Source organism: Eschscholzia californica, unplaced genomic scaffold, assembly GCF_041429995.1.
Source record: "Eschscholzia californica isolate CP2 unplaced genomic scaffold, dmEscCali1.0.p SCAF_1, whole genome shotgun sequence".
In the NCBI taxonomy this organism is placed as follows: Eukaryota; Viridiplantae; Streptophyta; class Magnoliopsida; order Ranunculales; family Papaveraceae; genus Eschscholzia; species Eschscholzia californica.
In genome coordinates this window covers 13,418,086-13,434,371 of record NW_028238198.1, presented here as the reverse complement: position 1 = coordinate 13,434,371, position 16,286 = coordinate 13,418,086, and the positions used below count along the sequence as shown (strand labels likewise).

General features: G+C 37.6%; 2 protein-coding genes across 5 annotated transcripts; both read right to left on the bottom strand.

The window, feature by feature from the left end:
- Positions 1 to 374: 374 nt before the first annotated feature.
- On the bottom strand, positions 375 to 3,389 carry LOC147564285 (uncharacterized). 3 transcript variants are annotated; one of them, XM_086644971.1, is made up of 7 exons: positions 3,169 to 3,389; positions 2,988 to 3,056; positions 2,869 to 2,895; positions 2,717 to 2,779; positions 938 to 1,016; positions 787 to 832; positions 375 to 680 (listed from the first exon to the last, which is right to left on the bottom strand). In XM_086644971.1, exons 2-7 carry the CDS (start codon positions 3,027 to 3,029, stop codon positions 671 to 673), a joined length of 267 nt encoding a protein of 88 aa, XP_086501097.1. In that variant the 5' UTR covers positions 3,030 to 3,056; positions 3,169 to 3,389; the 3' UTR covers positions 375 to 670. The 3 variants fall into 3 exon arrangements, with proteins under 3 accessions (XP_086501097.1, XP_086501098.1, XP_086501099.1); XM_086644972.1 differs by having other exon boundaries at positions 2,988 to 3,031; positions 3,169 to 3,312; XM_086644973.1 differs by lacking the exon at positions 375 to 680 and having other exon boundaries at positions 783 to 832; positions 3,169 to 3,282.
- A 926-nt stretch (positions 3,390 to 4,315) lies between these two features.
- Positions 4,316 to 16,275, bottom strand: LOC147564284 (uncharacterized). Of its 2 annotated transcripts, none has more exons than XM_086644968.1 (2): positions 15,294 to 16,275; positions 4,316 to 7,165 (listed from the first exon to the last, which is right to left on the bottom strand). In XM_086644968.1, the coding sequence occupies exon 2, from the start codon at positions 6,874 to 6,876 to the stop codon at positions 4,474 to 4,476; it is 2,403 nt and encodes an 800-aa protein (XP_086501094.1). In that variant the 5' UTR covers positions 6,877 to 7,165; positions 15,294 to 16,275; the 3' UTR covers positions 4,316 to 4,473. The 2 variants fall into 2 exon arrangements, with proteins under 2 accessions (XP_086501094.1, XP_086501095.1); XM_086644969.1 differs by lacking the exon at positions 15,294 to 16,275 and having other exon boundaries at positions 4,316 to 4,396; positions 4,440 to 6,949.
- Positions 16,276 to 16,286: the final 11 nt, after the last annotated feature.

The window sequence follows — 16,286 nt, the reverse complement described above, 5'->3', positions numbered from 1 at the left end:
GATTCACATCGAATTTCCACTTAGTATATCATTTGGTACCTCAGTTGTGTTCGAAGCTCTGCAAGCACTACAATAGTCATATATTAAGACATTTAAGATGTCAACAACCCTTGACTGAAGTGATTACCAAGTTGGTTTTCGCTCTAGGTTCCGAGTACACATATGTTGCCTTTCCGTAAAAAAGAGTTTTCAATATAATTGGAAGTTAATCAATAGTTAAAAAAATATATATACACTTCAACATGCCTAACACAAATGAACACCGTTGCAGAATCCTAGCAAAATATATCATTCGTCTCTCGCCAATATGCCAGAGTATCTAACATGTCTTTTATTGGTTCATGGTCTTCACGCAGAAACACAATATAAGCTTATTTTAGAAATCTAGTAGATCATATTTCAAAAGTATCTAATGGAAGAAACAACAGAACAAATCTGCAGAATGAACAAATTTTAACATGTCAAGTAACATGGAATCAAACCATTTCAGGGAGTACTAATACCATATCCGGCAACGCCAAATGAAATAGTTTATGATTTTACATGAAGTATCTCGAACAAGGAAAGATCATCCGAAATCAGAAAACATGGGTTCACTCTTCTACTGCAAAACGATCTAATATGCACAATGTGCTTAGCTACAGGTTCCATAATATCACCATCTTGATCATCATTTGCCCCTAAAATATCAAAAAGAACTATTAACATCTTGAATTCTTGATCACCATTTACCATATATACATAGAGAGAGAGAGAGAGAGAGAGAGAGAGAGAGATTTAACTTACGTATTCTGCATTAGGGTGATGTTGTCCCCTTTCAGAAGAATCTTCCCTGAAAAGTGCGAGACTCAAGTAAGAAGGGATAAAGTGGAGAAAACAAATGAAAGATAATGGAAAAACTTGAGGAGAAGGGTAAAAGACTCATGACATTCCATACCTAATGACTTCCTTGTGTTCTTCTTGACATTCACTTCCTCAGCGTCATCAAGAACCAAATTCATGTACTCATCGAACCCCTTTGGAATTCCAAAGATAGAGAGATGGTCAAACATAAATTCATTTATACAAATGCAACACGTTATACACTCTAATTGCCTAGTAGCAAATTCAAATATAGGTTCAGTACTGCAACAAATTGTTTCACACAAACTTGTAGGGTTAAAGAGAACGAATAACAATTAATATGGTGACACCTACAGGGTGATTTCAGTTATTAGCTTACAACAATGAAATAGTAATCTTCCCAACATGCGATCAACGATGGAGATACCTGTGATCCTATGTAGTTGGTCTCGGTCCCGGTCTCGGTCCGGCCGAAGGCCGAGACAGAGACGAGACCGAGACAGGCCGAGATTCTCGGTGAGACAGCAAATATAGAAACTTTCAACTTTCTCTCTAGAATCACCTTCTTCTTCTTTGAAACTTCTTGACTTCTTGTATTCTTTGCTTCTTCTTAGTTCTTAATTCTAGTTGCACTATGTATTATAACTTAATTTCTGTATAAGGAAATCCCAATCTACTAAACTTTTGAAAGTTTCTAAAGAATTTATTAGTTTCTCTCTAAGGCATAAACCCTAAATATTCTATATAGTATTATTGCTGTTTATATTAGATACATTGGGAATATAATAAGTAGTTAAGATTTGAGAATATAATAAATAGTAGTACTTAATTTAGGTCAAAGAGTTTTCCAAAAAAAAAAGTCTAAATATTTGGAAGTTGCTGTCTCGGTCTCGGGTCTCGTCTCGGTTTCGGGTTGTCTCGGCCGAGAAACTCGGCCAAGCCCTAACTCGGGGTCTCGGCTGAGTCTCGTCTCGGGAGAGGGCCGAGACCGAGACGAGACCCGAGTTTCTCGGCCGTCTCGGCCGAGACCAACTACATAGCTGTGATCTTTGTCCTAAGATTCGGTTTACCTTTCAAGTGGTGACTTTCCCAGTATGAAAGACCCATGGAGGTTACCCTAGGAAGAGATAAACAATAACTCATAATGATTGCTGCTAACGGATGAGATTATAAGTTCCCCTAGGTGGCTGACGGCCAGGCATCCCCACCTATTATTATAAGTGATTGACCCGTTAAGGCATTACTCATTGACTGGTTTGTAAGTTGTCTGATACATACAATCTGAAATTATAACGATCTTTGAAATGCAAGATAGGTATTAAACTTTAGAAGGCATACCTCTAAGCTCAAGTGTTTCATATTAGCCCCATAGAAAAGAACCCATGTCCTAGTTCTACACTCACACAACTCGTAATTGTTACTAAAGTACCTAAAAATATTTCCCCCTTTGAATCGTAACAATCTTTAAGCAAAAGAGTAAGGAGACCTATTGTGTAACCAAGTGCTCAAGAAAAACAAAGTAGATGAAAGCATCCGTATTTGAAGTGCATTTCTTTTCCAACTTACAAAACTTAACAAGACTAAGGAGTAGTCTCTTGAGCATTTGTAGCGACTAATGACATGTTAGACGATCGGAAAAAATCACTTTAAGGCAAAGAACAAATGCCTGATGCAAGTTGATTCCTCACATTGTGACAATTAGGAGAGAACCGACAGTATAATTCTTAGAAAATCAATGACATACTAACACCTGAAAATCAATTTAATCTAGTAGTACCTTTCAAGAAACCCTAAAACAAGTTTTTAGAAAATACAACAAACTCAAATATATTGATAGATTCAGCATAGAGAGAGAAAGAGAGCAGAAACTTACAATAATACGGCCCTCAATCCTCATATCTTTCTGCTCAAAAAGCCATATCTGAATACGAGCTTTCTGCATAAAAAGATGAAGAACCACTTAGATTAGGAAGAAATAGTTAGGTTATTGTGTAAGAACAAGACGTGAGCTTCTGTAAAACTTACACTCTGAAGAAACCTAAAGATGAGATTCTGGAGCAAAAACATCACAAAAAACACAAGTAGTTAGTAAATTGTATAGATAGATTAAATCTAGATATAGAAATGATGAAGAAGAAACATACGATCGGCTGAGTCATAATCCTCTGAACTCTTGTGGTCGCCATGGCTGCAAATATGCAAAGATTCGAGCTCTGTTTATATCAGAAGAAAAATTTAAATGGGTTATGAAAATCTCAACTGAAAAATTGATCATAAGACAAATCTATTAGGTTTAAATGAAACATAAATCGTCATATAGTGTACCTGAAAGATACGAAGACGGCGGCGACGACTATGAATTCCGGCGGAGTGTAGTAGCAGACGATTTCTCTTCTTCTCCTCCTACTTCTCTTTTTCACTTTCAGTTCTGAAAAACCCTAACCCCTTTGTCAAACCTTGGAATTCGACTGGGCTGGATGATCAGGTTGGCCGATTATGGGCCTTCCACTTAGCTCGTGGAAGATAATTCTATCCGCGCTCCCTTCAAAATGAAGTTTTGCTCTTAGGCAAAACTTCATTTTGAATTTTTTTTTGTTGAAGACTTCATTTCTATTTGAATTTTGAAGGTAAACAAAGATATAGTAGTTCATTCTCTTTGGTCTTTGTAACTTGAATGTCCTTTACCTAATATAATTCCAAAATGTCTTGAATATGAGTCTATGTCTAATCTGATTTGCGATCCGAGACACCGTTTCAGAGAAGTTTGCCACAACCCATCTACTTATGGTATTATTAATGTAAGGCAGTAAGGGTGTATCATATTTACGGTCTTGGGAGAGAGTAAAAGACTATTGAATTGGGATTTTAATTAAGCTACAAATACTAAAACACTTGATAAATCTCTGTAATGTTTTGCTTTCACAATAAAGTCATCGCCCCATTTTTTGTCGCGAGGGATAGGTCTCACTAACTGAACCATATAACTCTAATGTTTGTGTCGTTATTTGCTTCCATATGACTTTTTGTTGTTTGCTTATTGTCATAACAAAATCTATTAATACCCTTATTGATCCTCCATTTATCATAAACATGTAGTACTACCAAAAGGTCAACCATGAAATTATGGAACGTGTTCCAGTCTTCTAGATTAAAGTTAATTAGTGAACAATTTCAAACTTCATTTATTCAACTAATTTGAATAAACTTCATTTATTCAACTATTTGAATAAACTTTTTGTGTGATTATAACTTTCACATTAATTAAATTATCACCCCAAACATTACAAATTGTCAACAAGATTATAATAAATTTTGAGATATTTAAAATTTTGATTACCTACTATATTATGTAGGTTAAAAGTTAGAGTCAGTTCTAATATTTAATAATTAATGGTAAAATGATGATTATACGACAAAAATTACCTACCAATGTGGATTAATTTTTCACAAAAAAAGGGAATTTATGCTATGATTTTGGTCGTAAAATATTAGTTTAATAATAAATTTCTAACCATTACAATTATAATTCTAATCTTCATTCACATTATGAAGTCTAGATTATACATTTGAAGTTTCTTTGGGACCAAAATTCCCACTATTAGTCTAAATGTTAAACAATATGATATATTCCTAAATGAAGTGTTTTTTTAATCTTTGCCGGAGTATCTTTGCTAATTTCCCGTCCAATATGATATGTTCTATAACAATTCCAATTACGAGTCCCGAACCAAAACCCATTAACATAATTTTCCAATCGAACATGATAGTTGAATCTGAATCTTCAGTTTCAAGTACTTCTTCATCTGTCACTTCCAAATCCCCACATTTTCTTGACATAGGAAACCCACACAAACCCAAGTTCTTGCCAAAGGAGGCGTTCGTAAATGTATCGAATTGTCTACCTGTTGGTATAGTTCCAGTTAGTTGGTTTTCTGAGAGATTTAGAACTGCGAGAGATGTTAGACTCGTAAGTTCCCAAGGGATATTCCCTGATAAGTTGTTGGCAGAAAGATCTAACGATTCGAGCACTTTAAGTTTTGCTAACGCCGGAACGATATGGCCAAAGAGATTGTTGTGAGACAAATTAAGCATGTATAGAAACTTGAGCTCCCCAATGGATTCAGGTATACTTCCTTCGATCCTGTTGCTTGAGAAATCTATACCCTTAAACTGAATGTTAATCCTATTCAAAAGCATCTCTATTCCTTTGTTTATAACCACTGAATAATCAGCATTATAGGTTTGTAGGATTGTGAAGTCCGATATATCAGCACGACTCGTTGCCTTCATCAATGCTTTAAAGGTAGAAAAATATCTTGATGATAAGCTACCTATGAAGTAATTATTTGAGATGTCAATTATATGCAACTTAGAAAATGCAAGATTATTTTGCAGGGGATTTTCGAGCGTTCCATGGAAATGATTTGATCGAAGAACAAGAACACGTAAATTTGGTAAAGACTCCAACCAAAACGGAAACGTATCATTTATGAGATTATTTCCAATATCTAGATACCTTATCTCATCACAATCGACCAGTGACCTTGGAACATGCCCTTGAAAAAAATTACCATTAAGGTCTAACGCGCGTAAACTTGTTCCATCTATCATTTGAGGGATATAACCAGCAAAACGATTGCTTCTTAAATCCAACATAATAAGATTCTTGCTAAAGTTACCAACGCATGGAGGTAGTAAGCCAAATAACTGATTTTTAGCTAAAAGGAGGTATTTGAGAGATCTAAGTTGACAAATCGACGAGGGAATCATTCCACTAAGATTGTTTTTACTAAATTTCATGAGAGTGAGGTTCATGAGATTACCTAAGCAATTAGGTATTAATCCAGATAAGTTGTTACTCGATAAATTGAGGTCTTCAAGATTCCTCAACTCACAAATTGACGAGGGAATATTACCACTTAGTTCGTTATCGTTAATGTACATGAGAGAAAGGTTCACGAGATTACCTAAACAATGAGGTAGTAAACCAGAAAAGTTGTTATTTGATAAAAGGAAGAATAAAAGATTTTTCAGTTTACAAATGGACAAGGGTATCATTCCAATTATGTTATTTCCACCAATGTCGATGAGCGAAAGGTTTACGAGATCACCTAAGCAATGAGGCAGTAAGCCAGAGAAGCTGTTATTAGATAAACTGAGGCTCTCAAGATTCTTCAACTTACAAATGGAAAAGGGAATCGCTCCGCTTAAATTGTTAGAAGCCAAGAGAAGGGACTTTATGTTGCTCAATTTTTCGAATTGGCTTGGAATTTCTCCACGGAGATGATTTCCGTATAAAGACAAACGGATCAAGGACTTACATTTTTCGATTTCAGATGGTATTGTACCGGACACAGAATTATTGGAGAGGTCAAGAAAAATAAGGTTACCTAACAAGCCCATGGAAGTGGGAATTTTTCCAAATAATTTATTATTGCTCAAGGAGAGGTTTCTCATCTCTGTTGCATTTCCGACATTATCTGGGATGAAGCCTGTAAAACTATTCGAACCAAGATTTAGAGTATTCAAATGTTTGAGCTCAAATAAGGAACCGGGTATTTCTCCTACGAATGAATTATCCCAAATGGAGAAAACACTCAGTAGCTGCAAATTCTTTAGGCTATTGGCAGGTAACTCCCCAGTTAGAAAATTCCCTGAAAGATCAAAATGTCTAAGATGACTACAATTTCCCAACTCTTGAGGAACTCTGCCAGATAATTCATTATTACTTAGATCAATTGTCTGAAGATATCTCAAGTATCCAACTTCTGGTCCTAACTTACCGGAAATCCCATAACGACTCAGATTCAAAGAAACTACGTTGTGTTTAAGATCGCAGTTGATACCTACCCAATCACATGGAGTTGAATTGGAACTTGTCCAACTCAATTTGACGGGAGAGTTTTGAGGTATAGAGAATCTGTTTAAAAGAGAAAGAAGAGCTTTTCCGTCCGAACTCAAAGCTGAGATTCTTGAGACGGAAAGAATAACAAAAAAGAAGAAAAAGAGATATAGAAGTCGAGACGAAGCCATGAATATGTGTTTGAAGGGGATTGTTATTGATATATTGGCAATGACAGTATTGAAGATATAAGTAGAACAGAGCGTTTGACTGTTATTTAGGGCCTGATGATTAACAAATAAGTAGTCAATGAGTGAATAGTTAATATTCAATTTTGAGCTGCGCTGAAAACTTATTGCTTAGGTAAGAGAGATATGTATAAAAGTTTGTCCAGAGATTCGTTTGAATAATTTGATAAGAAACTAAGATTTAGGATTGGTGTTCTGAAAGATGGTTTTTTTTGTTGTAAGGAAATCATTTCTATAAGTGAATAGTCACATTTCTGTATTTTCTTATTTTCACCAGGGTAGTTTTGCCCACCTTTAGTTGTAATACTTATCTATATATAATGGAAGCTCAGCCCTCATTAGGGTATCTTGACCTATCAATCACATGGTATCAAGAGCCCTCTAGGGTTACACAAAATCTTCTTGAGTTCAGTGCTTCATTCCTTCTTTTCTTCTGCTTCTCCTTTTTTCTCTTTTTTCGTCTTTCATGGCTGAATCAACTGAACCTCATCCTTGTCCTACTCAAATGTCCTCTCAAAATGCTTCCCCTCCCCTTTCTTTTCCCTCCCTCACCAACATTTCGAACCTCATTTCTATCAAACTTGATAGAACTAACTATCTTCTATGGCATAGCCAAATGCTACCAATCTTGCACAGTCAAGATCTTTACAAGTTTGTTAATGGCACTTGTTCTCCTCCTTCTGAATTCCTCTCAACATCTTCCTCTTCTTCTCCTTCAATCAACCTAGAATACTGTTTCTGGTATCGTATTGACCAGATGCTACTTTCATGTATCAATGCTACTCTAACAGAGCCTGTTCTCTCTCAGGTTCGTGGTCTTTCTTCCTCTCAAGCTGTGTGGGAAGCTTTGGATAGAAATTTTTCTTCAGTAAACTCTGCTAGTGATGCAGGGGCACCCGGCCTGGAGGCTTTTTCCATGACCAAACTGGGCCATAGGCCATCCGGCCATGAAGAGTAGTTTTTAGGAAGTCCCAATTTTAGTATGATTATTAAAGAATTTAGGTTTAGGAATTTATGCTATTTTAGTATTTCCAATAATTGGAAAGGTCCAGATTTGAGTTTAGCTATTTAGGAAGTTGCGGTCTTTTAATTATTTAGGAAAGTCTAATTCAAGTCTATTTAGGAAAGTCCAAAATCCTATAAAAGGATATCTAGTCTGTCCATTATTCTCATGTTGAAGAGAAAATCCCCTTGAGTTTAATAAAGTTTATCAAGTTTTAGAGTTATTTTAATATTTCTTTTAATTGTTCTTCATTTATTTATCGTCTTCTTTATTTCCGGTGCGTTCTACATCAAGTGGTATTCAGAGCCATCAAAATTCTGGATTTTTTTACTTTCGTGAAGGTTAGTTTTTGTATATCAATGGATTCTTCGTCTTATAGTGATGAAAGTTTTTTTGAAGAAAGATCGAATTGCGAGGAAGATGATTACATTTATTTCAATGATCGGCAAGAAGATAACTTCTCCTACTATGAGGCAGAAAATTCGATGAGTCGAATATGGATGATTTTGGATACGAATGGGACTATTCAAAACATAACTATGAAGACAAAATTCCAATTGAAGAAAATCATCATAACCAAAAGAAGCATTCGACATGTTCGTATGATTGGGAACCCGGAGACGAATGGGACTATTCAAAACATAACAATGAAGACAAAATCCAAGTTGAAGAAAATCATCAAAAGAAGAATTCGATTCGTATGATTGGGAACCCGGCGACGAACCAAGTAAGTCATATTTTTTTCATTCCCCTCCATATTACTATCATTCTATAGACCAACCAAATCATAACCAGTCTTTTGGAAATCCCATGCCGACCACACCATATTCACCACCACCACCGTATTCTCCTCCACCATATCCACCGCCACCATCTTATTCACCTCATTATGTGACACCAATTCATACCCTGAAACGTGAAGAAAACCCTAACCCGCTATACCACCCATATGAAAACCCTAGCCATGTATTCAATACCAAACATTTTTTAGGCACCCCGGGTTTACACATACCCAATATTGCTGTCCCAACTACAAGCACCACCCAAACTCCATCCCCACACATTCAACACATCTTACCCCAATTCCACCAACCGGTATATTTTAGTGAGTGGATGTATGTGAGTCAATCTAGGCAGATGTGTGGTCCGTATATTCAGGAACAGTTATTTGAGGGTTTGTCTACTGGATTTTTGCCCGAAGAACTTCTTGTGTATCCTGTCATTAACGGGAGTCTAATCAACTCTGTGCCATTGAAGTATTTTACACAGTATCCGGAGCATGTTGCCACGGGTTTTGCTTACTTGAATGCAAACTTTCCAATTACATTAGCATGTAAGCCAACTAGTGGAGTTACTACTTCCTTTGGACCAGCGACGTCTACGAAACCGCAATTGAATAATAGTAGTACTGGTATTGAACAAACTAGTTCGAAATATGATGCTGTCAATTGGACCTCATCTGACATGCCACTGTCATATGAAGAATCATGTTGGGTGCTCGATGATATCGAGGGAAGGAAACGCAGTCCACACTTCTCTTGTAGAAATAATTTCGTGGCATCATTATGGATATCTTCCAGATACATTAATGATATACCACAAGGATTGCAGATTTCAACCCTTCCCCCTTTTATCACTTTTTAAGACATGGACAACATATAGATCAGATACAGCGAGATCTATTGAAAGTGTTGAACCAATACCAGAATTTACTTCCATGGAGAAGGATCATAGACATCTCGGTTATGAGGTCAGTGAACTGTCCAAAGTTCGTGTTGTAACAGATAGAATGATTGAGGTTGATGAGGAGAAAATGGATTTCGCTTCTAAAGATGTTTCTTCAATGGGCTCAGTTGCTTCTAGAGATGTCGCTTCTTCATCTGATACTAGAGTATACGGGTACCAACGATATTACCAGCAAATGCAGATTGTAGTTTTATCAATTGAACCAGCAGTTGGGCTTGGTTCTGCAAAAACATACACAGATTTTATTCTTATGCTTGCTACACAAACACGTCTTACTAAGAGTCAGGTATCTAACTGGTTCATCAATGATCAAGTTCGGTTATGGAAGCCAATGATTGAAGATATGTACATGGAGGAAACTGAGGTTCAAGTACATAAAGAATTCGAAGACAGATTACGCAAGAACAAACTTAATGAAAAATCGGGTTCCAAGTCCACTGAGAATGATCCCAATATTAGAACCCAAACGTTAGGATTCTTCCTTGGTGGTACGCTTAATGTGGAAGAGATTCTTCAAGGAAGTGAAAAGAACCAACGAAACATCGAATTGCAGAATTATGGGAAAAGTGTACAAGCAATGGTTACGAAAAACTTAGTTGAGTACTATACAACATTACAAGAGGATACTCAAAACAATACTCAGATTATTGCAATTTCTGAAAATTTACATACTTTTATTTGGGAACCAGGTGATTTGTTTGTCTTTATTCATTCTCTACAGTTTCATTCTTCATATGACGATCAAAACCTCGCGAAAAGTATTCTAGTTATTATTGAGAGAAAAGAGGCAAGAAAGGTGATGGGTTGGAAGATGAATTTCAAAATCAATTTTTTACAAAGAAGAATATAGTCATTACAATCTTCTTCATCAAACTACAAGATGATGGCAGGTGTAGAAATTTATTGGACGTTTATTCACTACAATCGATTTCGCGATATTCTTCACATTATGGGTTTCAGTTTATCGTTCGTAACTTGGTCCCTTTCTCTATCCGTCGGGTTTCATGCACTTTTCGTGCAAAGTGGGAATTAAGGATCGCCATGACGACATTCATCGTATGCGAGTGCATCCAATTATTTTCTTCATCGAACTGGTTCGGGACGAACTGGTTCGGGACGAACCTCTTGAGGGAAGGGGATGCTGATGCAGGGGCACCCGGCGTGGAGGCTTTTTCCATGACCAAACCAGGCCATAGGCCATCCGACCATGAAGAGTAGTTTTTAGGAAGTCCCAATTTTAGTATGATTATTAGAGAATTTAGGTTTAGGAATTTATGTTATTTTATTATTTCCAATAATTGGAAAGATCCAGATTTGAGTTTAGCTATTTAGGAAGTTGCGGTCTTTTAATTATTTAGGAAAGTCTAATTCAAGTCTATCTAGGAAAGTCCAAAATCCTATAAAAGGATATCTAGTCTGTCCATTATTCTCATGTTGAAGAAAAAATCCCCTTGAGTTTAATAAAGTTTATTAAGTTTTAGAGTTATTTTAATCTTTCTTTTAATTGTTCTTCGTTTATTTATCGTCTTCTTTATTTCTGCTGCGTTCTACATCAGCTAGACTAATGAACCTCAAACTTCAACCTCAAACCTGCAAAAAGGGGTCACAAAGTGTTTCAGATTATCTACTTCGTATAAAAAATCTCTCTGACTCTCTTGCATCTGTTGGTCATTCTGTTTCAGACCAAGAGCTCGTGCTCATTGTTCTCTCAGGCTTAGGCTCTGAGTTTGAGTCTTTTGTTACCTCTATCACTACCAAACTCACTCCTCCTACTTATGATGAACTTTATTCACTTCTCCTAACTCAAGAGTTTCGTATTGAACTCAATCAAACACCAACCCCTCAACCCACTGTTATGTTTACTCAAACTCCTACCCCTCCTCCTATACCTAGACCATACTCACAACAGTACCGACCCTCTAGAGGTCGATCTTATAACAGAGGAGGTGGAAGGGGATCTTACAAAGGAGGTGGTCGTATGAACAGAGGTTTTTCTTCAGTTTTGGGTCCTTCACCAGATATATACTCTATTGTTTGTCAATACTGTGGGAAGAGTGGTCACTCAGCTAGACAATGCTTTCAGCTTACTCGATCCTCTGACTTTGTTCAATCTTTTGCTGCTCTTGGACTCGATAATTTTTATGATGATCCTCACTGGTATATGGATTCAGGTGCAAACAGTCATATTACTTCAGATGTATCTTCTGTTATCTCTCGATCTGATTCAGTTATCCCTGACCAAGTTATGGTTGGCAATGGCCAAACCTCAACAATAGCTGGTTCATGTAATGTTTATCTTCCTCATTTTAAATTTCTACTCAAAAATGTTCTTCATGTACCTGATTTTAAAAAGAATCTTATCTCTATCTCCAAACTCCTTCACGATATTAATTGTTGTATTCTGTTCCATCGTTCTGGTTTTTGTGTGAAGGAAATCCCAACAGGGAAGACCCTGCTCGCCGGAACGATGTCTGATGGCCTTTTTCGTCTCTTCAATGCTCCTGCACCACAAATCACTTCAGCTCTTTTTGCCAAAGTGGTGTCTCAAGGATCTCGTACCAGTCCAGAAGTCTGGCACAAGAGGCTTGCTCATCCACATTTTAAGAATTTTAAGTCTATTTTGTCTAAGTTTGATTTACCTTTAACAACTTCTGTAATCAAGAACAATTTGTGTGAAAATTGTGTGTGTTCTAAACATCATTCTCTGCCTTTTGATAGTGTTCAACATTATTCTAAATCTCCTTTAGAGATCATTCACTCGGATCTCTGGGGTCCAACTCCAATTCTGGTTTTCGTTATGTTCTTCTTCTTATTGATGACTTTACTCGTTTTACTTGGATTTACTTCCTGAAACAGAAATCAGAAGTACCACAAATTATAAAAAAAATTCAAAATCTTAGTTGAGAATCGATTTTCAAAATCTATTAAAATTTTTCAATCAGATGGAGGAGGTGAGTTTGTGAATACTCAACTTTCAAATCTGTTTGTTAATTCTGAAATCATTCACCGACGTTCCTGTCCCCACACTCCACAGCAAAATGGAGTAGCCGAACGAAAAATTCGGCATTTAGTGGAGACATCTCTGACTTTACTTTCTCAGTCATCGACACCTACATCCTTCTGGCCTGAAGCGTTCAGTACTGCTATCTATACTCTGAATCGTCTTCCCTCTGTTGTTCTTCATGGTTGTTCACCTTTTCAGAAGCTTTTTTGTCGTCCTCCTAATTACTCTGACCTTCGCACCTTTGGTTGTCGATGCTATCCACTGCTTGTTCCTTACAATTCTTCGAAACTTCAACCTAAATCCAGACCATGCATCTTCATTGGATATAGTTCAGATCATAAAGGGTATAGGTGTCTTGAAGAAAAATCGAATAGGGTTTTTGTCTCTCGCAATGTTTTATTTGATGAAACCCTTTTTCCTTTTGCTCAATCTTCATCTTCTTCATCTTCCTATCTTTCGTCCTCAAACTCCTCTACGAACCCTATTTCTCTATCTTGGAATGTTTTCCCTCTTTCGAATCAGATACTCGAAAATCCGATTTCATCTTCTAGCCGTCCATGTGTCAATTCAATTTCAATAGCTGGACATAGTATCGGTACAACGAGTCCCACTACTGTTCATCCTTCTGACCCACCTGTCTTAATTACAGCCACGCCTTCCACTACTCCTCCAGCTGTTCATCTTCCTTTATCCACTTCTCTCACTACTGTACCGTTGGCGACAGAACTCAGAGAGTCTGTTTCACCCACTATTCCAACCACCTCTGTTCCTTTAACGGAGGTATCCTCACGCCATCCAATGATAACACGCACTCGTGACGGCACGAGAAAACCCAAGGTTCTCTTCACCTCCTCTCACGTGTTACCACACACACTTGTCTCTCACATTGACAACTCTAATTTCTCTGAACCAACTACCTTCACTCAAGCGTCAAAGTTTCCTCATTGGATTGCAGCCATGAACGATGAGATTCAAGCTCTTAAGAACAATAAAACTTGGACTCTCGTTCCTTGGTCTCCCACCATGAATCTCAGTGATTGTAAGTGGATATATAAGGTAAAACAAAGATCGGATGGCACTGTGGAACGCTATAAAGCTCGATTAGTGGCTCGAGGGTTTAATCAACAACATGGAGTTGATTATAACGAGACTTTTAGCCCTGTTGTTCGCCCAGCCACCATTAGAACGGTTCTCACTCTTAGAGTAATGAATGATTGGCCGGTTAGACAATTAGATGTCAAGAACGCATTTTTGAATGGGGTTTTAACAGAAGAGGTTTTTATGAAACAACCTCAAGGTTTTTCAAATCCAGATCTTCCGACTCATGTTTGTAAACTTCAAAAAGCAATCTATGGGTTGAAACAAGCCCCAAGGGCATGGCATCACAAATTTACAGAAGCTCTGTTTGAATTGGGGTTTATCTAATCAATCTCTGATCCATCGATGTGTACTGTAGACGAGATTCAGTCAGTTTTATGGTCATTTTGCTTTATGTTGATGACATTCTCGTTACTGGTTCTTTAAATTCAGAGGTCTGCAAGTTAATTTCTCATCTACATTCTCGATTTTCTCTAACTGATTTGGGGAACTTATCATATTTTCTGGGTATGGAGGTTAGTAGAAATCATGATTCCCTCATTATTACACAAAGAAAGTATATTGTTGATCTTCTTAATCGCTATGGTCTACTCAATTCGAAACCTTCTTCTACTCCAACAAGATCTGGGTCTAAGCTTTCGATCAATGATGGAAAATCTATCTTGGAACCTCAAAGTTATCGAAGTTTAGTAGGTGCTTTACAGTATCTCAATCTTACTCGTCCTGATATCACCTATGCTGTGAATCAGGTATTAAAGTTTATGAAAGCACCATCGGATGTTCACTTAACGGCGGCAAAGAGGATTCTCCGGTACCTGAAAGGCACCATCTCCGATGGTCTTACAATTAGAAAGTCTTCTTCCTTGACTCTTCGAGCCTACTCAGATGCTGACTGGGCAGGCCCTCCAGATGATATCAGGTCCACATCAGGGTTATGTGTCCTACTGGGTCCAAATGTACTCATATGGTCATCTAAGACTCAACCGACAGTTTCTCGCTCCTCCACCGAGGCGGAATACCGGGCTGTGGCCCACACCACTGCGGAGGTTACATGGCTTCGAAATCTTTTATCTGAATTGGGTTTTCCATTAAAGGCACCTCCAACAATTTTGTGTGACAACATCAGTGCTACTTATTTGGCTGTTAACCCAGTATTACATTCACGAACCAAACACGCTGCCATTGATTTCCATTACGTTCGGGAGCAAGTAAACAATGGAAATCTCATTGTTCATTATGTTCCAGGAGATGAAAATATAGCTGATATTTTCACTAAAAGTCTTGCTACTTCTAGATTTGAATTTTTAAAAGCCAAGCTTTCTCTTGGTTCCCGCCGTTCAGCTTGAGGGGGGGGGGGGGGGGGGGGGGGGCGGGGGGATATAAGTGTATAGTCACATTTCTGTATTTTCTTATTTTCACAAGGATAGTTTTGCCCACCTTTAGTTGTAATACTTGTCTATATATAATGGAAGCTCAGCCCTCATTAGGGTATCTTGACCTATCAATCACAATTTCAACCAAGATATTTTGATCAAATTCAAAACAGTTCCCGTCCATTTGGACTATTAGTAGAGTGGGGAAGTAAGTTTGTTGGTTCATGTATGTGTAGTGTGCTCAATAGATAGTAAAAAAGTCTTTAGTCAGTCAATAGAGCACTAACGGAAAGAGTGTCCCAAGACGCGAGAGACCCGGGAGAGAAAGTTGTTGAAACCGAGTGAGGGTTGACATTTGATCAACTGTCATTATAAGATGGGTGAAAGATAGGTAAGTGGTGCATCCATTTGGTTTCAATAGTTTCATCATATATTTTTACCAAAAGTTGTGGTAAATTTGGTTAGACCACCCCAGTTGTTGTCAGACCCCAAATCAGTGGACGCAGAACCAATTTTGTAAACCAAAATTAGCCATTTGCTTATGAGTATATGTAAGCAAGATGAATTGTGGAGCCAAGTACAGACCAGACCACATTCTCAAGATTAAGAACATTTAGAGAAAGGAAGATGAGTTTAGAGAGGGGAAACTAGATTTCATACAAGTAGAAAGATGAATCCACCCCCGTGGCTTACTTCGAACTTACTCCAAAGATTCAACCGAGACAAAGAAGAAGCAAGAAAAGGACAAGAACTCGGCGCGGGTCATCCTGCTGACATAGCAGTGCTAGTTCAGCTGACAGGCTGGGGGTGTGAGCACTTGGAAGGAAGAACGAAATTTTTGTTGGACTGTGATACTCTGCTTGGCACATATCGATGCCAAATCTCAACCTTGCTACGTGTCCGACCATGATTTAGAGGAAAAACTCTCTTTTAATCTTGCTCAGACACATAGTCCGATTGGATATCAGCGAGGCAGACAATCATTTTCGATTTTCAATTTCTGTTTCCTTTTGTGTTCAACAGAGAGGGAAGACACGTTAAACTTAGCATCTTACCGACACATAGTGGGGCATCTGCTTCAGTGCTTTGAAACTCTGAATCAAGGTTGATTTACTAACCTATAAATAAA